This window comes from Lactuca virosa, chromosome 8 (genome assembly GCF_052849685.1).
Source record: "Lactuca virosa cultivar CGN04683 chromosome 8, Lactuca_virosa_CGN04683_v6, whole genome shotgun sequence".
In the NCBI taxonomy this organism is placed as follows: Eukaryota; Viridiplantae; Streptophyta; class Magnoliopsida; order Asterales; family Asteraceae; genus Lactuca; species Lactuca virosa.
This window is the reverse complement of record NC_136433.1, coordinates 389,319,077-389,345,654: the sequence shown is the minus strand read 5'-3', so window position 1 is coordinate 389,345,654 and position 26,578 is coordinate 389,319,077. Positions and strand designations below refer to the sequence as shown.

Genomic DNA, 26,578 nt, shown 5'->3' with positions numbered 1-26,578 from the left:
CGTACTCGCTATGTATTTCATATACATCTCCATCGAAACCATCTCCCTCACCTTCGTCTCTCTCATCCCAATATACCCCTCCGGTTCTCACATCTTTGTAAGTGTTCCTGCCACTAACACTCTATTTTGCCCTAACCACTTCATAAATAAACTCTAGCAAGCAGCAACAACTGTAATCCTCTTCTTGATTACAAAAATAAGAGCTCCAATCTGAGGAGGTATGTTTCTCCCTGTAATGTCAACAATCATTTTATTTTTTTTATTGGTGTGATATTTGTATTAAACAAATTTGGGAATCTTTGATTGCAGGACGTGGTGGAAGCGGTGGTTTCTCAGGTTGACGTGGAGATGGAGGTGATAGACGAGGTAGAAGGAGATGAGGTTATTGGTAAACTTTTGTTTCTTTCAACAATTGCTGAATCAGTAAGATATATTTTTTTAGGGGTAACCTCTCTGACTCCTAATTGTATGACAAACTTGGTTGATTTTTTTTGTGCATAACAAGTGTTCGATGAAATGTCTCACAACCAATTCTATTATTTTACATGTTTTGTTAAAAATTGTTTATGAATATGTGATGCCTCCTAAGACTGATCACGAGCATTGGGTTTATTCCGATTTCAGGTAAGGATTGTTTGATAAAGATGTAGTATAAGTATAACAACATATTGTTTGATAAATTTCTGGACTTTTTTTTTTCTATAAAAATGTTAATTTAACTTAACTTGTATTTTTTTTCAAGGTAAGGATTGATGGAATTCTACCATTTTATGAGGGTGATGACCATGAAAACGTTAATATTCTATGTTATAGTTTGATGTCATACTCATTTACAACTTTGAAGTCGGTTGTTGTCAGGTAATAGTTTTATAATATTTTTTTAACTCCCTTGAGATATATTAGTTTTATTTGTTTTTGGTAACATATGAAATATAATAATTAACTTTTACAGTGAATGAATGATTTCTTATCCCCAATACTTTATGTCATGGAGAATGAGTCATAAGCTTTATTTAATGGAGCGATTTGGACCAAATTTTCATCATGATCAGAATGGGCATGAAATCTTAATTTTTTGTATTGCCAAAGGTTCTTTCCCTCTTTCTCACCTTTGTGTGTGTGTGTGTGCATAGACATTGTATATAGGCTGTGTTTATTAATTATGTTGGAGGGTATTTATGTCTTTTTTCATAGACAAGAGATTTTGTGAAATTGCTTTCAAATTGAAGATACTCATAGCTGATGGAGTTTCTAGACAAGGGAAAAATCGTCAAATAAATTTGGATGTTGGTTTTGAAAAAATATTTGACCAGTTGTACATGACATTTTAATATGATCAAAATTGAACAAACATGTCTTACAAATAAAAGCTTAAGTGATTGAAAAAAATATATACATACAACCTTTTGCTTCATTTGAAGGTTATCAAATCGAGCAGCAAAACACTTTAGGGCATGCCATTTTGCTCCCCTCATATGTTATTAACAAGGTTAAATATTGTTCATTGGATGGAATTAAAATGTACTCATTTTTATGATTGGAAAAACTCTTCAGGGCTACTTCTTATGATGGCAGTGAGGACATTATGTCTTTTACGCAAAATCGTTATTAGTCTCTATCCTTTATTTTTTTATAGAACAAAAAATAAAAAAAAAATTGTTTTGTTAGATATGTTTGGACAAGATTCTAGAGTTTTATTTTTATTTTTATTTTAATTTTAGGTTTGATGTTTGACCAAATAGATAAGTCAAGATACCGATCTTTATGTAATTTTAATTTCTCAATCATATAATTTGTGTATATCGAAATTTATAGAATGCGGATCCTTATTTAAAAAGATAATGGCTTGAAGTAGTATCAACGATAAATCAATATTCATGAGTCATGGAAACGATTTTTATACTAGATTTTGATTCTCTTTTCCTATTATAGCATCATGCTTTCATGTTTTAAGTAGAACTGAAAGTGTGATGCTATTTCATGCATAAACCAACATGATAACTCACAATCAAGGGTTGCTTTCATGTTTTAGCATTCCTATATTTGATACTTTACAAATGACCATTTTGTCCTTGGACAAAAATTGTAAAAAGAAAAATACTATAAGGATCAAATTTCTAAATTTTTCATAGTTTTTGTTTTAAAACATATTATATGATATCATTATTGATCCTCAAGTTATCTTGCTATTTCATACATATCTTTTTGATCATATGTGAGTTGAAGTCTTCTGATACTGCTTATGTTCATTGAACCTCTATATATTTTAACTAACAAATTTTACTTATTACAAGCTTACATTGGGTCGACAACATGTAGGGTTGGAGCTATAGATGCAAAAAAAAGTGTTGCAATGATGGAATTATGTATGAAAGAAATGGGTATTTTTCTCCTCCAATTCGTTATTTTATAAGCGCTAAACCAAAAAATAGCAACATACTTTAATCTGTTTGAGTTTTGTAATATCTGAGTTTGTTTATTCGATCTTCCTTAAGAACTATTGCTTACCTAAAGCTTTCCAAACAATTAACTAGGTTTGGACCAAATGTTACTTTTATGTTTTACTCGTGTCATAGATAATTTAAAATAGCAACTTACTTTCAATGATTTATTACATAATCAATTTTTAATTCTATTTAAAATTAATACTTGTGGGTTCCACGGGTTTAACCTAGTATGTATATATATATATATATATATATATATATATATATATATATATATATATATATATATATATATAGAGAGAGAGAGAGAGAGGAGGGTTCAATTAAGAAAAAAAAAGGTTGAGAATGGGAGAACCATTCTCAGCCAATCATTTAATGAGCTTATAAAACGCACGGTGGCAAACTTGTAAATAATCCAAATACATTAATGAGCGGTGGCAAATTTGTAAATAATCCAAAAACATTAAACCGTCAGGGCACTTGAGTAATTTGATAACACGTCAAATCTCGACAGAAAAGCACCATTTCCCTCTTCGATACACCATAACTCGAAAACCATTTGCAGAAGAATCGATAAGAAGAAAACCATTTGCAGAAGCATCAAATAACATAAACGAAGAAAAATGTCTTCCGATGAAAACATTAACGAGACCATTTCCTCACTCTTGACAATGAAAGGTAACCATCGGCGTTTTTTCTCGAGTTTTTAACGATTTCGAATCATTTCTAAAATTATCACTTGATTACTTGAAATTTCTCGTAATCTTCGATAATTATTAGTTGATTTAGAACTAAAAACATTGTTTTCACACTGTTCATTCTTCAAAAAAGGTTGTTTACTTCAATTTTTTATGATACTCGTTCATTCTCGTAACCCTCCTTCGTTATTACTTTATTTACTTGAAATTTTTGTAAGAATCATCCATTATTATTTGATATATAAATGATTTTACATCATCTCTTCATTTTTCATCTTTATTCAAAACTATTCTGTCAAAATACAAATGTTACTTAACATTTCGCTTATGTTTTCCTAATATTAACTACTTACCTTTACAGAAACAACACCAACAGTGAAGAATACATATAAACGAAAACCAAGAACAAATCAAAAAGGTAAATAAAATATGTTTTGTTTACTTCTGAACACAAGCAAAACTAATATTCATTCGTGAATATGTATGTTATATTCACATGTGAATAGAACATAGCTTGCTGCCATACATACATTATTTATATGTGAATACAACAAGAATCACTTACATATGTTCTATTCATATGTGAATATAACAAAACATATTCATATGTGAATAAAAAAATATGAATACATATGTTTTATTCAAATATTCATTCGTAAATATGTATGTTATATTCACATATGAATAGAACATAGCTTGCTGCCATACATACATTATTTATATGTGAATACAACAAGAATCACTTACATATGTTCTATTCACATATGAATATAACAAAACATATTCATATGTGAATAAAAAAATATGAATACATATGTTTTATTCAAATATTCATTCGTGAATATGTATGTTATATTCACATATGAATAGAATATAGCTTGCTGCCATACATACATTATTCATATGTGAATACAACAAGAATCACTTACATATGTTCTATTCACATATGAATATAACAAAACATATTCATATGTGAATAAAAAAATATGAATACATATGTTTTATTCAAATATTCATTCGTGAATATGTTTTGTTATATTCACATATGAATAGAACATATCTTGCTGTCATACATACATTATTCATATGTGAATACAACAAGAATTACTTACATATGTTCTATTCACATATGAATATAACAAAACATATTCATATGTGCATAAAAAAATATGAATACATATGTTTTATTCAAATATTCAGTCGTGAATATGTATGTTATATTCACATATGAATAGAACATAGCTTGCTGCCATACATACATTATTCATATGTGAATACAACAAGAATCACTTACATATGTTCTATTCACATATGAATATAACAAAACATATTCATATGTGAATAAAAAAATATGAATACATATGTTTTATTCAAATATTCATTTGTGAATATGTTTTGTTATATTCACATATGAGTAGAACATATCTTGCTGTCATACATACATTATTCATATGTGAATACAACAAGAATTACTTACATATGTTCTATTCACATATGAATATAACAAAACATATTCATATGTGAATAAAAAAATATGAATACATATGTTTTATTCAAATATTCATTCGTGAATATGTATGTTATATTCACATATGAATAGAACATAACTTGCTGCCATACATACATTATTCATATGTGAATACAACAAGAATCACTTACATATGTTCTATTCACATATGAATATAACAAAACATATTCATATGTGAATAAAAAAATATGAATACATATGTTTTATTCAAATATTCATTCGTGAATATGTATGTTATATTCACATATGAATAGAACATAGCTTGCTGCCATACATAGATTATTCATATGTGAATACAACAAGAATCACTTATATATGTTCTATTCAGATATGAATATAACAAAACATATTCATATGTGAATAAAAAAATATGAATACATATGTTTTTTTCAAATATTCATTCGTGAATATCAAACTCATTTATCTTCTACTTACTATTGAATGAAGGTAAGAACACTAACATTTCCGATAAAGATTCACCAACAATGAGAGAAACAAGATCAATGCAGAAGAGGAAAAATGCGAAAGGTACAAAATTCCTATCATATCTAATATATTCATATATGAATAAAATTGTATATATTAGTTATATTTTTGTAATAAATAAATATTAATAAATCAACGAGCATATATCATATTCATATATCAGTAACTTATTCAAATATTATATGTTTTCATTTCCCAGATAAAAAAGAAACAAAAGTACCAAAGAAAATAAAGCATCAAAGCAGAAAAAGTCCATCAAAAAGGAAAACTCCTGAAAAACAACAACTACAAGATTCAGACTCTGATTTTGAAAGTAGTTATCCATCGAAGAAGGCAAAAAAAAGGAGTCACCAATCAAAAAAGACAAAAAAAAAACCAATGGTAAAAGAATTTTACTCAATGAAAAACAGATGTTCACCAGAGGCATTACTATCTATAATCCTTGGGATGAGCAAAGAACAAAAAGAATCTGTAAGATCTATGGGTTTTGGAGCTTTGTTAAAAATGAAAATCATAGATATACCACTGAATCTGGGATTTTATGTTCTTCAAAAATTTGATTCTGAGAGAATGGCGATAGATATTGAAGGAAAGGAATTGAAAGTAACAGCAGAGTCTGTTCATGACATGTTGGGCATACCAATTGGTGGAACCAAACTTACACAACTGGATCAATGGCCTAAGGATGATACAAGTTATGATGAATGGAAGCAACAATTTAAAAAAGATTCAATCATCCGACTGAGTGCAATCAAAAATGTTATTGTTTCTACCACACAAGCTGATTTCAATTTCAAATTGAACTTCTTAGTTCTTTTTGTCAACACGTTTTGCGAGTCAACATCAATGGGAAGATGCAACCTGTTTCCCTTGAGTTATATTTCAAGAAAAACAGATATCAGCAACATAGACCGGTGCAGCTATGTTTTGGACTGTCTTGTCAGAACAAAAAACTCATACATACCATACTCAGATACCAGCTTCTTTGTTGGACCTTCAGCTTTCTTGGTGGTAAGTTATTATAATGTTTATACTCAATTTTTAATAATATTGATTATTCATAAACTAATAGCAAATATTCATATATGAATAAGAAAAATATATTTGTTCACACGTAATGCTTTACATTACTTATTCATATATGAATAAGTAAAAAATAATATTACTTGTTCATATATGAATATCAATTAGTTATCATTTATGTGCAGTTGTTCTATGCTGATAACATCCACTCAGAAGCTTTAACAGTAACACGTAAACGTCCAACAATTTGTTATTGGAGTTCAGAGAAGATTAGATATCGAGAGACATTTGAACAATAAAAAGGTAGACTTGGACTTGGAGAATTAAACGAAGAATTTGTTAATGAACAAGATGAAGGAGATACAGATCTCGAAGACAGTGATTCTGATAAAGATGAAGATCCTTCTGTTGAGGTAATTAGTTTGAACATGTTAATAATATATGATTACATTAAATTATTATATTAAATTCTAATCATATACTTCTTTTTGTTACATAGGCATATGAATCAAAAATATCAAAAATGCTTAATAGTTTTGAGAGGATGAAGGAAAAGCTGAATTCAAAGCTTAATGATGCGATGACAAAGTTCCCTGAAAAGGAAAGTTTTAGAATTTTCAAAGAAAAGATGACAAATATGATTGTTGAAGAAAAAACTAAAAGCACAACACTTTTTAATTTTCCAAGTAATGAAACTGGAGTTGAAGGAATCAATTTGACACCAATAATGGGTCAAAAAACAAATGATCAAAAAGAAAATGAAGATAAAGAGGGAAATGGTGAAGAAGACATTGATAATGATGCAAGTCAACCAGAAGTAGATTATTTGCTTAATTCAAATGAAGCAGAGAATGAAGGAATAAAGAACGATGCAGATAAGAATCAAAAAGAAGGTGAAATTGGAGTAAAAGAGAAAGATGGAAAGAGGAATGAAAATGAGAATGATGAAGAGGAAAAAGATGATCATGCTGAGGAAACAAATAATCATGAAGAGACTATTCAACAAACTGAAAATGAAAATTTGTTGGATAAAGTTGTTGACAACATTGTGGACAATGTCCTTGGAATTGGAATTTCAAGTTTAAATAGTCAAGAAGATGAAATCTGGAATCACCCTGAAATGAAAACTATTTTCGATAATATTGATATAGGTAAATTTTGTCTTACTTTTATTTTAAAAAAAATATATAAAAATATTAATACACAATAACAATTTTGTTTGTTAAATTTTGACCAGGGTCACCAATGAGTACAGGTAAAACTAATACTCTTGCAGAAAAGGAAAAATCAGAAGGTGTACATGAACAAGGAACAAAAGTTGAAAAAACAAAGGGAGATGATACAGGTAAATGAATGATTTAAAATATATTACAATATTTATATTGATTTTTTTAATAACATTGTTTATTCATAAGTGAATAATACACTATATAAATGTATAAAAAATAAAAAATATTCATATATGATGTATATGTTTCAGGCAAGGAAAACTCTGAAGATAGAAATAAAGGAGGAACAGAAGCTAAGAACACGAAAGATGGAGGTGAAGATAAACATACAGAAACTGAGAAAGGAAATGCAGAAGATAAAGGTAAATAGTTGAATCACTAATAAATGAATATAATAAGTTTTATTATTCACAAATAAATAACGCAATATAAAAAAAATTAATATTTCTTATTCATAAATAATGATATGCATTACTTATTCATAAATGAATACATTACTTATTCACATATGAATTACTTAATCAAAGTTCTTTATCTTTCAGGAAAGAAAAAGTCAGAAAATGAAAACAAGAAAGGAGAAAAAGCTGACAAGACAAAAGGAAATAAATGAGGTAACAATTTGGATAAACATTTCAAAATATAAACTCAAATATTATAATTAACTTACAACTATTTATATGATAAATCTCCTGGCATGCAGATACTCATCCAAGCTTTAGTCTAGGTCTCAGTCAAGATTCAGATCACACTTCAAGTAAAAAATCTGATGAATCTTCACCAAAAAAACCACTTACAAAGAAACAAATCAAAGACGACCATCAGAAGGTTGTTATCAGATTAGCAAAGAAAAATGTTCTTAATCCAAATCCAATCTATGTATCAATTCCTACTGAAGTAGGACCATCAAAGCATGATCTGGATCAACCAAGAGAGAAGAAGCTTGCTGATGCTTTCAAATCACCTTTCAAATGCAGAATAACAGACACAAAACCCAAACTGACACATCAGGAGAGTATTGTCTGTGAATGGTTGTTCAACTTACAAGGCAATACATCGTAAGTAACTTTATTTTATATACATTCATATATGATTATTATATAGATAATAATCTATGACATTTTGATTATATATTTGCAGAGATGTGGTTGTCCAGACAAAATATGGTCAGACAACAGAAAGAGCAGTTATGGAAAGTCTATATGCAAACACAAAGATTTTTGGAGAAGTTTTAGACACTTGGTCTGATTTACTTAACCACCAAGAACTGGAAAGGGATTTTGGAAATTCACCATACAGACTCTTCTTGAAAGTTGGAGTTTCTGTAAGTTTATGTTCTAACCTTAATTCCTTCATTATTCATAAATGAATACACCAATATGATGTATTCATTTATGAATATTATATTTTTTTACAACTGAAATTCACATATGATTATACAAATATGATGTATTCTTTAACATAATTATATATATTCAACTGAAATTCACATATGATTATATTGGTTACAGACTGCTTATCTAACTTCAACATTGTCTGATGAAAGAAAGTATGAAAAATTCAAGGAGAACTTTCATGACAGTACCAATGGGTACAAAAAAATCTTGAACATAAAAGATATTGACATGGTATGTTAATTAAAGTTGTTTTTTTATATATATTTTATCAACAAAATACTTACCATTATATACATAAAAACAGGTATTCTTTCCAGTTGTTAGAAGTGCTCACATTTTTGTGATTGTCTTCAACTTAAAGAAACCGTCAATTGAAATTCTAGACAATAGTGCAGTTGAGGGGGATTATGAAGGGAAATTCGAAGTAATATTGAAACCTTTGGTATGTACCCAATTCACAACAACATAAAAGAACCAATTTATTACATATCTAACTTTTATTTTAATTAATGATCAGAAAAATTTGTTTGTGAGATACTTTAAAGAAATAAACCATCCAAGAGCAAATGCAATCTCAAAAGAAAGTATCAAACCCCAACCACTTGAAATGTCATGGAGAACAGTTAAAAACAAAGTTGATTGTGGGGTCTTTGCAATGAGACATATGGAGACCTATATGGGACAACCACTCTCAAAGTGGAAACCAGGTCTTCATAAAGAAAGTGCAGTTCAGCAAACTACTTTAGAGAAGCTCAGGCAAAGATATGCACACATAATGCTAACTTCTGAAATTAACATGTTGAAGGCTAAGGTGTTGGATCTTGCTGAAAAATATCAAAAAGTTGAATTCAAAATGCGTACTGATCATGCATACAAGGCTATGCAAACAATTCAAAAAAGGTTAAAAGAATATTGATGATTGCTTGTGAAGATGAAAGAATGTTGAAGTGTGATGCTATAGAATAGTTTGTGTTGAAGATAAATGGATTTGAAGTACATGTAAGATGATTCTGCGAAACAAGTATTAAATGGTTTGTTAAATGTTATTGAACATCGTTTTAATATTTTGTGAAATGCTGATGAACAGCTTTTATTATCTTGTGTTGAATGATTATGTAATAGAAACAACTTCGCTTATTTCTGTCAGTTTTTTATATTTAAATATTTTCAAAGTTTATTTATGTTTATTCATAAATGAATACGAATATGATATATTCATTTATGATTAAATTATGAGTAATATGTCAGCATAACAAAGTTCATATATGAATATAACAAATTTCAGATATGAATATAACTAACTTATTAGTAGAAACAAGTTTGCTTATTTATGTCATTTTTTTATATTCAAATATTTTCAAACTTTATTTTTATTTATTCATAAATGAATACGAATATGATATATTCATTTATGAATAAGTTCAAATTAATATGTTAGTATAACAAAGTTCAGATATTAACATAAAAAAGTTCAGATATGAATATTACTTATTTATTAGTATAACAAATTTCACATATTTGTATTCATTTATGAATAATTTACAATATCAATATAACTTATTTTATAGTAATTTAAAAACAAATATCAACATATCAATTTACCATATCAATATAAATGTGTATGAATTATTGTTTATTGTTTTTATCTGCATATATTCATAATGAATAAAACCAAAAAATATATAAAAAAAACTAAAAAATCCAGAGGTCTTTTGCTGATTTAGCAGCTCCAACTCTTTCTGGATAAGTACGTAAATTGTGTGGAACTCGTTTTCCACATCCTGAACACATTCTATGTTCTTTTTTAGAATTTTCATATGCTACTTCACCTGCACTTTGAATTCTTTTCTTGATTCCAGAACCTTTATTGCTTTGAACTTCAGGAACATGAATATTAATCTCTTCTGGAATAGGAATAGTAACACCCAAAAGCTTGCATACGACTTCACCATCTGTCTTGCTTTTCAATCCAGGAGAAATATAATCACTCTCAAATTCCTTCAACAACATTTGTTGTTTCTCAGCAAACAAAGTCAATCTTTTTTTGTCATCTCTTACAATATCCAAACATGATTCAAAACTATAATATGAATCATTGACTAACTTTACATTCTCACAATCACCTGAATCGGATTGAACAGAACTAAAACGATAATTTCTTGATATCACATCCTTTCTCCATCTCTTCAAAATGTACCTTTCAGGAATTTCTTTAACACCACATCTCATCATTATTGTAAAAGCATATCTGCATAAAACACCCATACGCTTAAAATGTTCACAACTGCAATTTATTTCTTTCTCTTCAGCTTTTATTTCAACCTGATACAAAAACAAAATTTACACATTTACATTCATATAAGAATACTCATATCAACACTCATATATTCATATATTCATATAATATTCATATATGAATATATGAATATTGATATTCATATATGAATATTGATATTCATATATGAATATTGATATTCGTATATGAATATTCTCATATTCATATATGAATATTATTACATTTTTCATAAAAAAACTAGTAAAATTACCTTAAATTCATTTTTAAAATCACTTTTACTGTTGTTGTGCTGCACAATGTAAACTTCCCAACCATCTTCAATACCAACATATGAGTATGTACAGAAAAAACATGCTTTATATATTTCTTTTTGCACCTCAAAAAATAATGTACTTGTATAAACCTTTGATGCTTGCAGTTCTATTTCTCAAGGTGTTTGCATTTTATATGATGCTTTTTTTGATGCCTTATCAAGCTCTCGTTGAGTATTCCTTTGCTTTTGAATGGCAGTGTCGTAATTCATCATGAAATTCAAAAGTAAGTTCCCACTTTCTGAATATGTATTAAAGAATGAATTCATACTCTCTGACCTCGATGTAGTCTTCATCAAACCACACATTGGAATATCACTAAAATATCCAGGTATCCATGAATCATGTATTGTAAACATGTCTTTAAACCATCTTGTGTCTTCAAGATTGAATTCCTTCATAAGCAAACCCCACTTCACCTCAAAAACATTAGGTTTCATATTAATGTCCCAAACAAGCTTCGAAAACCTTTTTCTAAAGTCTGTGTTCGTAAATAAATCATCTGATATCTGTATTAAAACAAAAATATTCATAAATGAATAAATAATAATAAGTAAAATAACAATCAATATTCATAAATGAATATACTAATAAGTAATATATTTGAAATATATTAAAATAATACCTTTTTTTTCAACTTTTTCATTATATGCCACATACATAATCGGTGTTTTGAATTACGAAACACATTCTCAACAACTTGTTTTATTGCAGCATCTTGATCGGTTAAAACAAGTGTTGGTTCTTTCCCATGAGTTTTAAGAAATGCTTTAAGCAACCAAGAGTAAGACTCAATGCTTTCATTGCTTAGCAACCCAGATCCAACAGTACCGATTTTTTATGATGGTCAATAGCAGTAAACGGAACAAAAACCATTCGATACCTAACACACACAAAAAATGTTCATTAAAGTCAATTTTTGATGTATTAATAAGTGAATATAAAAATATTCATATATGAATAAGCTATAAACAAAAGTAGATAAAATAACTTACTTGTTTGTTCGGAAAGTCGCATCAAACGAGATAACATCACCAAATTCAGCATAATATGTCTTCTCCATTTCATCAGCCCAAAACATACAGTCCAAAACATCATCTTGACAATTAAACTCAAATGAGTAATTTGGATAGTGAGCTCGACGGTCATTCATTGTGTTTACTATCATTTGAGCATCTTTATAACCAATAACCCTGTTGATATCTCTCCTTAAATTTTTATAGTCAACTACTTTTGGCTTTACAAACTCATACCCACCTCTCAAACTTGCCCTCAACTTATGAGCCATAGTTTGACCTATTTTTGATGTGGAAGCACGCACAATAAACTCTTTTTCTGAATATGACATTTGTCTCGCCTTTTTTAAATCGCTTCTCTTCTCAAGTGGATGGTTGTGAAGTTCATCAAACTGAAAAACTTTATAATCTGGAGTTCCATACACAGATTCAAATATAATCTTTGCTTGACAACCAATAGCTCTTGAATTTGAATTTCGTTTCCTCATAACACCACTTGTACCTAATGTGTCACAAGATTTCTTTTTCTGTTTACCACCACGATTACATATAACATGTTTCTTCTTTATAATCTTGTTATCAAACCTTGACTGTGTGCTCAGTCTAACATCAAAACCACCAATTTCAGCATACTCAGAATACATTTTGATAGCCAACTTTAATGATTTGAAGATTAAACCCTTAAATGGAATAAGTTGAACAGGTACATCTGGCTTATAGACATGTTCTCCAATTATATCATCAAAATATTGTGCATCATGTACTGCACTTGAAGACTCACCACCTAACATAATAATGCATGAATAAAACAATAATATATATGAATACATAAAACTCATATAAATAAAACAAAAAACATTCATATATGAATAAAACATTCATATATGAATACATAAAATTCATGAGGATTCAAAATATATAAAATAAAACATAACTTATTCATATATGAATAAAACGAAAAAAATAATAAATTCGAAATTACAATTATCACACGTTTATTCATATATGAATAAGACAACAATTTATTCATATTAACATATTCATATGTAAATAAATGATAATCAACAAAATTAAAAACAACAAAATAATTCAATAACTGATACCTTCAAAAAATGAGTTGTCAACATCTTCTTCTTCACTCTCACTCATAGAAGAATACAAATCACCATCAATAACACTAGAATTCGACATAATACACCAAATGATCTATATAAATAAACAAAAACAATCTTAATATCGAATATATCGAATATATCTCACAAAAAAAGTCGTAAAGATGAAAACCTGGTTAATTTCGAATATATCTCACCTCAACGTACAAAATATATGAAAGAAACTTAAATCTTATATGATCAGATGATGTAATTAAGCAATCTCTCTCAGTACAGAGCGTAAAAACTACAACGATATATCCGATTAAAAATTAAATCAGCTCCGATTTGAAATAAATATCTCAAACTACTTAACAAAAATCCGATGAAATAACTCCAACACATATTCGAAACTTGATAATCTTGATAATGAACTCCGATGAAACAACTCCAAAACGAAGATAAGAAGCGTAATTCCAAACAAATTATAAAAAGCAATAATCTTGATAATGAACTCCGATCTATCCGATTCAAACGATATACATACCTGATCAAATCGGAAACTGAATACGAAGTAGAAAACTGAAACACAGATGCGAAACTTCACGTTAATGGAATGAATACGTATAATTGCTAACGAGTTATATAAAGAAAATAATCTTGATAATGAATTCCTCATATCCGATTCAAACGAGCTAAAGATATCATCAAATTGGAAACTGATAACAACGAACATGTAAGTTCTATGTAAAAAAGTTGCTAATTTACAAAGATACCCTTAATGAAAATGGACACGTGCATTTTTTTTTAATTTGAACATGTTAGATAAATGATTGGCTGAGAATGCTTCCCCAATTCTCACCCTTTTTTATTTTCTTAATTGAACTTTTATATATATATATATATATATATATATATATATATATATATATATATATATATATATGTTCAATTTTACTACCAAAAGGTATAAAAGTATACGTACATACCCTCTTCCAAGTTTCAATGTGGATCTGTCCTGACCATTGTAAAAAAAATCTTACGTGAAAAGTGGCATTAGCATACGAAAACGTTTTCCCAGAAATAATGTGGTAATTTAATTGAAAATAATCTTAAAAAGCAGATAATATCATTAAACTTGATTGTGTAGTTAGAACGATATCTTATATCTTATACTATATAATAAAACATATTAGTCATATCTTGAATTTTAACAGATATAAATTACAAAGTTTTTTGTACAAATCACTTATCCAAAAATAATTCATTAATACTTCCTAAAAGTTTAAAGACCTGAATTAAAAAAAGTAATTAAAAAAATTCAATTTGTAGCGGCATGAAAATTTTAAAATATTAAATTCATATATTTAAATTAATTTACATTTTCTTAAACTAGACATAAATATTAATTAAATACATCAAAAGTAAAATCAGACAAAATAAATATAAGGTATAAACATAAATATTTCATTTAAAAATGATAATTTTTTATTATATAATAACTAATAATAAAATCTAATAATTATTTATTCATTCATCAAAAAAGCTATTTATCGTTGTCATTTTACGCGGCACACATCTAGTATTAACCGATAGATATTTAGTGATATAAGTCTAGTTCTACATATGGAAGATCAATTATTTTATCGGTTTGTTGATTAAAGCCGGAATCATAGTGTGTATCCAAAACGTTATGGTCGTTCATTTTAAAATTAAGTTTACGAGAGTTATTTTAACAAAATATCGTTTGAGTTCAATGATTTTTCATAATAAATATTAAAACTTAGATAAATATACAGGTCACACCATAAATTATTTTTGCATTTCAAACTTACAAATCAACATACGAATGTAACCACGATTAGATATATGATTATATCATTTATTAAATACTTCTATTTACGTAACAAAAATTTCATTTTAAAAAATATTTTGTAATAGATTGAATTTCACGTGTGACAAATTCTAAAAAAAAAACCAAAATGGATAAAATATTTTGAAATACAATATCAAAACGTGTCTTAATTTAAAATTTATTTCTTATGTACATTCTATCTATTTCTCAGATATAGAAAATTACAAATTTTCCAACTACTTCACCAACAAAATGTAACTCCCAGCTCAAATAGTCAAATACACGATGCAGATTCCTATTATTATAATAATTTTATAAGAAGGGAGGTTTTTTGTTTATGATATAGTAAGTAGGGGGTGATTATTGAAAATTAATACGACAGATAGACAACATCTGCTGACTCGGCAAATAGGGATGGTTACGTGTCCGTGGTTGTTGTAGCTTAGAAGAAAGCGCGTGTGAAAATATGGAGTGGGGTCCCCATTTGCAAGGACCGGAAAGAAGCAAAGCACATGGCGTTAATGCCACGTCATTGGTCTGGGATTACGTGTCACGTAGTCACGTTGATAAGTGTTGTATACTTGTATCTATCCCGGCTTTTTAAGTTTTAAGTTTTAACGCTACTTGTACACGTTCCTGTTTCTGCCGACTTTCTTGGACCAATTTTTATTTTATTTTTTGATTTCTTTTACTTTTGTTTCTCTCAGTTTGTATATTATATATTTTCGACAAAATTACAAAAATGGTCCTTGTGGTTTGCCAAAAGTCACAAAGTTAGTCCCTATTAATTTTTTTTGATACAAATGGTCCTTGTGGTTTGCAAAACTTGCAAAGTTGGCCCTTTTTACTAACACCGTTAGTAAAATGCCGTTAGGGACTGAATCTGTAAGGGTATTTTCGTCTTTTCAAATATAAAAGAACTGAATTCGTGACATTTGATAACCACAGGGACCATTTTTGAAATTTGTTTGAAAAAGATATTTAATTTGCTGAAGGAAGTGGGGAAGGCTCGTACTAGCAACCTCCACCCCTTTATATCACAAAAGTCTTAACCAATTGAGCTGAATTTTCACTTGTTTATATCTTCCTAAAACTAATATATATAATAACGAAAACGTTAATACTTAAATAATAAATAAATTACAAAAAACATTTTTCTTACATAATTATTTTTTAAATAAAACAAACTGTATTGTAGTCGTATTATAAAAAAATACAGTTTTTTACAAACAATTTGTATATATTTTTATAAATTTATTTTACGTGAAATATATTTTTTTATGTCTTTAAAAAATATGTTTTCGTAAAATATATTCTTTTATGTATTTGAAATAATAATAATTAACACTACTCATGACATAAAAAAAATGTATAAATTCTTTTGGGTTGCTAGTTCTAAAACCGTTTTTATACATTTAAATATATAAAAAATGTAATAACATATTATACAAAAACGTAATCCTAAAAAAACATAAAAAAAAGTTTTTTGTATATATTTATTTTATGTGAAGTATGTTTTTTATGTATTTAAAAAATACATTTTCATATAATACATTATTGCGTTATAATCCAAAAGCATAATCCTAAAAAAACATAAAACTTTTTTTTTAAATAAAATGAATATATTTTTGCTAATAAATTTATACAATTATCTTATTTTTTTATGTATTTTTTTTATGTAAATATGTTTTTTTTATGTATTTAAAGAATACGTTTTTATATAATATGTTATTACATTGTATTGGAATGCAAAATTGGTCGAATAAATTTTTGTATTGGCCCAATACGTTTTCTAAATACCATTTTTTGGTTTAAAAAATACATATTAAAAAAAAACATAACTTGTTTTTTTTTTTGCCGGAATTTATGAGATCTTGTTTATGTTTATAAAAATGAAAAATAAAAAAAACAAAATGTTATTTATAAGCAAAGCTAATGACGATATAAATATAGTTTTCATCCTAAATTGGAAATATGTTATTATAATACCAACGAACAATACTTGGATTACTATTCTCAAATCTATGCAAAGAAACATTTAAGAAAATGTGGTTGTTCCAAAATTAATGCGATATATTTTAATTTTTAAAATAGTTCGATCGATTTTGCATTCCAACACAACGTAATAACATATTATATGAAAATGTATTTTTTAAATATATAAAAAACATATTTACATAAAAAAAACATAAAACTTTATTTGTATAATTTTTTTTATAATACGAAAAAATATATTTGTTTTATCTAAAAAAAATTCACGTAAAAATATGCTTTTGTATATTTTTATTATTTATGTTTTAACGATGTTCTTACTATATAAATTAGTTTAAGGAAATAAAAACATGGGATTGCGCAGCTCAGTTGGTTAATGTATTGGTATGTGAAGGTGGAGGTCGTGAGTTCTCGACCCCTACGGGCCCTACCCCCTTTATTTCTTCACTTTTTAAGGAAAATAACAAAAATGGTCCCTTTGGTTTTCTAAATGTAACGAATTCAATCCCTCCTAGGCTCCTATATTCGAAAATACTAAAATACCCCCACATCAGATGCACTAACGGCAGAAGTTTAACAAAGTTATTAAAAAGGGTCATCCTTGTAAGTTTTGCAAACCACAAGGACCATTTGCATCAAAAAAAAATTATAAAGACTGAGTTTGTGACTTTTAGTAAACCATAGAGACCATTTTTGTAATTTTGTCTATATTTTCTTTGGTTTTTAATTTTACATTTACTTTTAGAAAACTAAATCTAGGAAAACAAACAATGTTTATAGTTTTAAATAATCAAATGTAAATTTATATAATACAGATATAGAAATTGTAAACAATATGTAAAACTTTCATTGTTTATAATTAGATATGAGCCCGTATGTTACACGTGTTATTTATAAAAAGTTAAAATGTAAATATTAAGCATTTTTAAAATAAAATTTTAAAATAAATATAAATAAATTAGTAATTCAACATGTACTAATAAAAAAATTTATTAATATTTTAGTGAGAATTGTAACTATCAACCATCAAAAGACAAATAATAACAAATAATAATGGATTAGTTTTAAACTCATATAATATATGATTTGACATAATTGTTATATATATATATATATATATATATATATATATATATATATATATATATATATATATATATATATATATATAGTGGACCCGCGCGATGCGGCGGCGGCGATTTGTTTTAGTCCGGCGATTAGTTTCCAAACTAAAATTAGTGTTATTTCATCACCCATCACATTTTGTTTTTCCATGCACTCAATTAGTTTTCGAACTGTTTCAAAACCCTCAAAATCTCTAATCGAAACGAACATTCATTTTCAATTTTCTACAATCAAATCAAAACCAATATAACAAAAAACTTTATGTTAGTGGTCATTTGTTTTCAAGTATATAGTTTTGTTTATTATAGTGTGGACCATTTAATGCTTGTGTGAGGGAGGAGGGGGGGGGGGGGGCTATTGGTGTCCTGATGTTATACTTGGACGATAAAAATAATAGAATTAGGATGATATAAAAGTTTATATCTTTTGAAAAAGATGTCTACATAAAAAAATACTTATGCTCATTACCATTTAGCTTCAGGTTTGTCTAAGCGTTCCAAGTCTCTTACATCTATCTTGATCTACAATAATAACCATTGATAAATGTGAAACAACAAGAATGAAGCATGTAAAACAATGGAGCCTGCAGTTACAACCAATTTTTAGAATATAATGTAGTTGGAATTCTTGTAATTCGAACACTATGTAATATTGATTTACTTGAGCAAATTAATATGTATTGTCTACATTATTTTTCATGCTAACCTAATTGCAAATCAATATGTATGGACTACATTATTTTTCGATAGTTTTTAAGGTATAATCTTTCAAAAGTTAGTTGCCTTTTAAACCATCAAGAACAAAAATCAAATAAAATTAATAAAATTTTTAAATATTTTTTATAGTATGCTTATCGTTGTATATAAACTTCCACATAATGATTGGATAGCATTTTTTAAAATCTATATATTATTGTATATTGTATGATTTATATAAATATAATAAAATATGTAATTTGAAATAAGAAGCATATTTTATAATTCATTTCTCTCTCGTAGCTAAATATATTTTGAAACTTGCTTTCAAACAATATCTTTTGTGAATATGGTGTTTTGGGTTTTTGTGTACTTTATTAAGAAAGATAACTTTCAGATTCAGTTCAAGTAATGACTTTTTTTTGTAAAACTTAGTTCATATATTTTATTAAAATTTACAGTTTAACCAACTATTGAAATTTAACATTTACGAATTTTAGATGGCCACTTATCATTTTGATACATGTTTCATCGAATAAAATCCTAAAAAAAACATTTTTTTACCATAAGTCTATTTTTATTCAAAATGTTAGTAATAAACAATTTGTATGCAAAATAATAATAATAAAAATAATAACTAGATTCCTAACCCCCGCTCCGCGGGGGGCAGAGGGTATCAGAAAGTCATTACAAACATTGATAAGTGTAGAAGGCGATTAATATGCTTATAGGGTAGATAAAGACAGTAATTTATAAGGAGGAAAAGCTAATATTCATTAAGTGATAAAGCTTGTCGATTAGAAAAGAGTCTGAATGACATTCGATTACAAAAAGTGTACGAAGGGTTTCTTGTTCATGGTGTGCGGTGGTCTTCAATGATTTTGTTGCAGATGTCTGTTGCCGCACTCATGTTGTCGTGCATGCTTTGGAAAATGTCCAGCATCAGCACAATGTCCTTGTCGAGGTCGTTGATGAGCGATTCCGTGATGACAACATGTCTGTACGGCATTTCCTCAGGAGCTTCTTGTATCATTTTCTGTCTTGACTGGTTGATGCTGGTGAATGTGTTTTGGACCAAGGCTAACGACTCTTTCATTGTTTCCAGCTGGTTCTGCAGTTTCTGCATAATGGCTTACATATTTTGGGTGTTGTGTTTGTTGGTGAAGCCGATGAGTTTGCTGTGGGATTTTATAATGGAGTATTGTGGTTGTTGGATGGTATTAATTAGGGACAATTGATTACTATTCTGGGAAGTAATGGATATAGGGTGGCTGCTGTGACCTTTTTTTTCCTTTAATTGATAGATGTGATTGTTGGGTTTGTGTGTGGTATTCAATTAGCAATATCTGCCCAGATCTTTGACTGCATGGGGTCAATTTTAGTAACTTACCATTAATTGAGTACATTTCTTTTGGTACTTACATTTGCGTTGATTGGTATGTCAGAGAGCATATATCTGTGTATTATTATCTGTTTCAATTGTTTATTATTGATGTGGAACAAATATAAAATTGATACTATTAGACAATGAAATTAGTAAACTTAAGTTATTTAAATTATATATTTGAAATAGATAGTGGCTGTTTTGTATCTGTAACGGATAGAAAGCGAACAACAATTACTGGTGCTGGGATTTAGGATTCACTTTTCTCATTTCTTTGTTCAGGTTTAAATAGAATAATATTTTGTAACAATTTGTTTTTCTTACAGGGTATATTTGTCTTTTTGTCCAAAGTTGTTTTTAGGTCGGGAATAATTGTATTGTTGTATATAAGTGAGTTATTAATTAATAGAGGAAGGAAATTAATTTTTTCTTCTAGGACAAGCATGCAAACAGTGTGACTAATTATAGTTTCGGATAGCAGGATGTTTTGATGGAGTGTTTATACATAGGATACTTGTTTATCACATTTGTTACAAAACGATAATGATATCATTCGAAACAAAACATGGGGTTGAAAGTGCAGCTTTGTGGTATTTACTATTTGCTGCTCCGTTTTTGATTTTTTGCTGGTGGTGGGCCTGTGATAGGTGAATTGGAAAAGTGTTACCATTCATTGTGGATAATAATTTTTTTATCTTAGATATTGGTAGATTGGGTTATTACCTGGTGGACTGAAGGTGAGAGCACGTGCGATGGATTGAGGAGTTCTGTCTTCTTCAGCTGATGTGTTATCTTTTCGCATTCTTGTCATCCGTGATAGGGCTGGTGTTGTCGGAACAGGTGGCTCTGGTGTTGTTGTTGGGTCATGGATGTCAATTATTATGAAGCGGATGTTGTCAGGTGCTGATGCCCTCAACATTTGGATAAACATTGTTTTTGTTTGTTCTTTTTGATCGGTGATGGTTGCAGGCAGTCTGTTTCTATTTGTGTGGGGGTTGTCGGATATGTATTTGTCAAGTGATGAGTTTAACAACTTTCGACATGATGTTTCGGATACAACTGCAGGTATGGTCTCTGTAGTGTCGGTAATGGTTACTGTTAATTTGTACCTATGGATATAGAACAGTTGTAAATTGTGTAGTTGGTGAAGAATTGTTTTTTGTTTGATTGAGTATATACTTACATGTAGTTTGGTTTTTCAGTCAGCCCATGTGCACTGCAGTACCAGTCATAACCTCTTCTGAAAATCGGATCTTTGCAGATCGGACATGTTGCTTGGTACCAGGTGTTTTGGAAGTGAAAGTCCTTGATTGAAGCTTGTACCATGAATGTTTTATCCTATAGGCAAAGGTGACCTGGTTGTGGGAGTACAAAATGGTGTGTATTTGTAAAAAGTTGTATTAGTGCTATCATCTTACCAGCAGATCAGATCGGGTTTTCAGTTTCATGTCATGTAAGGTTGAGGGGGTTCCAGATGGTGCCGACACTGGCCTTGAGGGTCCTGTGAATCTAAGGTCGTATACTTGTTGGTATATGATATCGATGATATGAAGGATAATATTGTTCTGTAATGTATGTCACTTACAAATTAATCAGTGCTGTTGTCTCCGATATATCTGGATTCACATAGATATGTGTAGCATGTGATGACCCATGTCGTAATGCTCCTGTATGTAAGTTAGTTGGTGATTAAGGGCATCAGAGGATACAGTGTCATAGTCATATTACATATATATATGCTAGTATGTAGAAGAGGATACCATTAGATTTTGATGGTTTTAGGTTTGTTACTGCAACAACGGTTGGCGTAGCCGCATGATCCAGGGCGGCACGGTTGAATTTATGTGGATTTGTTATGCATTCTCTCCATAGATTGATTGCGAGGTCACTACCACTATTGAAATTTTGGTTGTTTTTGGTGCTAAACAGTGATGTTAGAACTTATAAGTGTAGTTTGATGGTTATTATATATACCTTTCATCTGTGATAATAAGTAAGACAAACGGTTCCTTATTTGTTTTCGTGCAATCTCTTATCTTTGATAGAACACCAATGAAGTCTGTTTAGAAGGAAATATAAGTATGTAAGAAGTACTGGTACTATGAACTTGTTTATTGTGAAGAATACCTGGATAATATGGTGGTGTTTCTCTGAGTTCTATCAGATGCGACTTTGAAACAAAGCGAAACCAGTTTTTTGGAATTGTTGTTGTGTCTGGAATTGGTTGTATGATAGAGTTCAGACCAACATATATGTAGATGTCATTTTCAAGAACCTTTTGATACTTTTCTAACGCTGGGCAGTTGTAATCAGATATGACATAACACTCTGAAACATTAAAAATAGATTCAATGTAGCTCTGATTTGTTCGCTATCCAAGAATTTGAATTGCATCAGCCTGTACGAACGGATTATTATAGTGTTATAATCAGTGTTATTAGGTGTGTTTTTGGGCTTAGGTAGTCATATTATATGGTAATCGTATATGTTTTTTTAACAAAGAAAGCAGTTCTTTTCATCAATATTAAAAGGCAATTGGTAATGATTTGGTTGATATGAAGTTTAATTGCATGAAACTTCATGTTCAGAAACTGTTATTGTTGTATTCTTATAAACAGGCATCACATGTTGGTTGGTACATATTTCATTTGCTGAAATTTTTTCAATTTTCAACCCATTTTGTTGTCATATGTTTTGGTAGGAACTTACAAATCTGTCAACAGCCAGGTACCAGGTTTCATATTGGCGGACATCGTGCTTCCATTTGCGTAGAATTCTAACCTGTAAGGGCCCTCCGATACCTTCAGCTTTGAGTTCTGAGATAGTCGTCATCATTTGTGTGGTCTCTCTAATATAAGAAAAGATATGGAGGTCAGTAGTATATCCAGATGAATATAAAAAAGTGAATAAACATGTAAAGAATTTTGGAATAGCAAAGAATGTATGAAAAAAGTAAAAAGTAGTAAGGTTCATGAAAGGCAGGACAGGTAGTGATACTGTAGACCTCGATTCAAATAACTTTCTGCAGTAGATCTTTGAAGACAACATTTTTTGTTATGTTGGTTTTCATTGTGACAGTGTTGTTTATTAGTATCTTTATGGAATCCGGTGATGTTGCTCGGGAAAGGGCAACGTAAAGTTGTCCGTGTGCGAAGACAGGCTGTGACAAGTAGATACCTATTTTACGTAGTGATTGCCCTTAACTCTTGTTGATAGTCATTGCGTAACAAACTTTAACTGGAAACTGTTTTCGCGAAAAGATGAATGGCAGATCTGATGACTTATGTATGAACTTTATGCGTGGTATATATATACACGTTTTCCGATGGATGTACCGGTTATGATTATGGTTTCGATAACAGTTGGTAACAATTGTGACACAATCATACGAGTACCATTACATAAGCCTTCTTTTTTATTTATGTTTCTTAACAGCATTATCGGACAGTTGACCTTAAGTAAAAGGTCGTGTGGTGGTATTCCTAGAAAGCTTAGTTGGTTTAGGTATTCAATTGGATAGAGCCCCTCCAAATCCGATGTATGTTTTGCATTTGGCTGCATGGAGTCTGTGCTATTGTATACCTTCGCAGCTGTTGTGACCATTTCTAAAACATGAGTGTTTATCTCATCTGCTGAATCGTTTGTGGGAGAAACTATTGCTCTTGCTGAAAGGTCTCCTGCAGTCGGCTGATTAAGTGTACCATCCCCATAGACAAAATCTATTAAGGTTTGCAAGGAATTGGAGGAAGGTGAAATTAGAAGTGAAGGTGGAATTTGTATCCAACTTGTGTCCCGTGGGTCATCTTTGTCAGGTACACCTATAAGTCCATTACCAATAGCCAACAGCCATGTGGCAAAATCCGATGAGGACATTGTACCATGAGGTACTGCATCACAGGACTCTAGTCTCATGTTCGTATGTAAGAAGTGAATACTAAAGTATGTCCATAAATACGAACTTGGTAGAGTTAATGCTATGATTTCGGAACGTGTACTCTTTGGTAGAACAGGAAGAGTTTGGCGGAAATCACCACCAAGGAGTATAGATATGCCTCCGAATGGTTTTTCGTCGCAATCCAGGACATCTCTAAGTGAACAGTCCAAAAATTCAAAGCACCTTCTATCACTCATCGGTGCCTCATCCGAGATAATGAGTGTTGTATGCTGCAGAAGATCTCCAAGGAAGGTGCGTTTTTTTATATCACATGAGTTTTTGTTGTTTAAATCGATAGGTATTTTGAACCTTGAGTGTGCAGTCGTTCCAGAGGGTAACAAAAGCGATGCGATTCCAGAAGCAGCAACAGCCAAAGCAATCTTGCCAGTCGACCTCAAATGTGAAAGAATAGTTGTCCACAAAAATGTTTTACCAGTACCACCGTGTCCATAGACAAATATTAGTGTTTGTTTTTTGTCTTGTATGGAAGTAACAACTTTGTTGTAGACTGATCGCTGGTCACCGTTTAGCTTTGGTAGGAGATCATTGTGCTGTTTCAGTAGTGTTTCCTTGTCGTAGCTCATTTCTTCGAAGAGCAGTCGATTTCGTAGGACACCAATCATATCCATTGACGGAACTGGAAGGCCAAAGTCTGCCATCGATTTTGATGGGACCGCCGAGCGGAGTGTATCTTCTAAATCATGAAGCAGTTGTTGTTCAACTATCTCTGCAACAGAAGCAACTGTCTTATCTGGTATTTCAATTGTGAGGCAATGTAAATAGTCGTCTTTCATCTGATCACACGCTGTATTCCACAGCAAAAGTGGATTGCTAACCTCACAGAATAACAGTAGATGACAGAAAAGCGATCGTAGTTGTGATGCAGTTGCCCAGACTGAAGCCTCTGTGAAACATGTCAACCACTCGATATCATCACCTATCAATCCAAGTGCATTACAGGCAGCTCTGAAAGTTGGGTAAACAGCACCAGAAACAGTACGCAAGTCATCAAACGATGTACATCCTTTCTGGTGACATAATAGCATCCGTAAGTGAAGGACCCTGGAAATGGTTTGGTCTAGGCTTTCATTGTTTTGTGTTCAGAATGAGTCTGTTATAGTGTTTATGGGTTGTTTGTTGATTGTTGAACTTTTTGTGTGTTTACGACCGTAAACTGTGTTTACGGCCGTAAGCACGTTTACGACCGTAAACTCTGTTTACGGTCGCAAACCCAGTTTATGATCGTGTCTTGTATATATAGAGGAGGTGTTAGTCTTTTAGTTGTTGTTGATGCCATAGAGTCCTATCGAGTTGTACTAGACGATTTTCTCAATATAATCGTGTGCAAGCTTGATTTCTTTTCATCTTATTCTTATTCTGTGATTGATTGTTGCTTAACTACTGGTAAAGATCCATATTTGGACCTTACAATTAGTATCAGAGCTAAAACCGGTGTTAAAGCTTCTTTCAATCGATTTTTGGGCTATTTCAACCGATATCTTTGAAGTTCGAACCTGCTGTTAGTGTTTACGTAGTGAAGGGAATCGTTTCTACTGAAAAATCGTGTTCATAAGGGTTTTCTGGGAGTTTGCTGTCAACCGTAAACTCCATTTACGGTTGTTGAATCAAAAACATCAAGAATCGTAAACACTGAATCTTCATAAACCGTAAACCAAGTTTCGAGAACCGTAAACACATAAACCGGAAACTCACAAACCATAAATTGTTCAACCGTAAACATAGTTTACGGTCGTAAGCTCAGAACCGTAAACTCCGTTTAAGGTCGAAATCATCTGGACCGTAAACTCAGTTTACGGTCGTAAACCCTTTCAACTGTAAACTCAAATTTTGAACTTAATTTGCTTAATTTGCTTAATCTCAAATGGATTCTCAAGGTCAAAATCATTTCCATGAACTTGACGCTGTTATGGGCACCACCACACGAATTCCAAGATTGATGTTTGCGGTTGGTTTCCCCGAATGGAAGTATAGAATTGAAAAGTACATCAAAATGAAGGACTTTAAGGTATGGAGAAGCATTCTTAGAGGCCCTATTAGAATCACTACGACAGTT

General features: G+C 30.0%; 2 protein-coding genes and 1 long non-coding RNA gene across 3 annotated transcripts; 1 reads left to right on the top strand and 2 right to left on the bottom strand.

The window, feature by feature from the left end:
• Positions 1-10,497: 10,497 nt before the first annotated feature.
• LOC145131993 (protein FAR1-RELATED SEQUENCE 5-like) lies at positions 10,498-20,312 on the bottom strand. The gene is made up of 9 exons (XM_079066635.1): positions 20,088-20,312; positions 18,960-19,012; positions 14,067-14,238; positions 13,532-13,634; positions 12,408-13,212; positions 12,228-12,295; positions 12,038-12,180; positions 11,568-11,921; positions 10,498-11,127 (listed from the first exon to the last, which is right to left on the bottom strand). Exons 1-9 carry the CDS (start codon positions 20,310-20,312, stop codon positions 10,498-10,500), a joined length of 2,553 nt encoding a protein of 850 aa, XP_078922761.1.
• Positions 20,313-21,115: 803 nt separating this feature from the next.
• Positions 21,116-22,514, top strand: LOC145134787 (uncharacterized). The gene is made up of 3 exons (XR_013719349.1): positions 21,116-21,160; positions 21,271-21,635; positions 21,773-22,514. It is a non-coding gene; the product is annotated as an uncharacterized LOC145134787 (long non-coding RNA).
• Positions 22,515-23,864: 1,350 nt separating this feature from the next.
• LOC145131992 (uncharacterized) lies at positions 23,865-25,550 on the bottom strand. Its single transcript, XM_079066634.1, has one exon. The coding sequence runs from the start codon at positions 25,548-25,550 to the stop codon at positions 23,865-23,867; it is 1,686 nt and encodes a 561-aa protein (XP_078922760.1).
• Between the last annotated feature and the right edge of the window lie 1,028 nt (positions 25,551-26,578).

Excerpts from the sequence above, each read along its gene's own strand:
- LOC145131993 (XM_079066635.1), bottom strand. The coding sequence starts at position 20,312 with ATGCAGAAACTGCAGAACCAGCTGGAAACAATGAAAGAGTCGTTAGCC. Across the intron at positions 13,213-13,531 it reads TGACAACTCATTTTTTGAAG|GTGGTGAGTCTTCAAGTGCA; the intron begins GTATCAGTTATT and ends TTATTATGTTAG. Across the intron at positions 11,128-11,567 it reads CTCAACGAGAGCTTGATAAG|GTTGAAATAAAAGCTGAAGA; the intron begins GCATCAAAAAAA and ends TTTTTGTATCAG.
- LOC145131992 (XM_079066634.1), bottom strand. The coding sequence starts at position 25,550 with ATGCTATTATGTCACCAGAAAGGATGTACATCGTTTGATGACTTGCGT.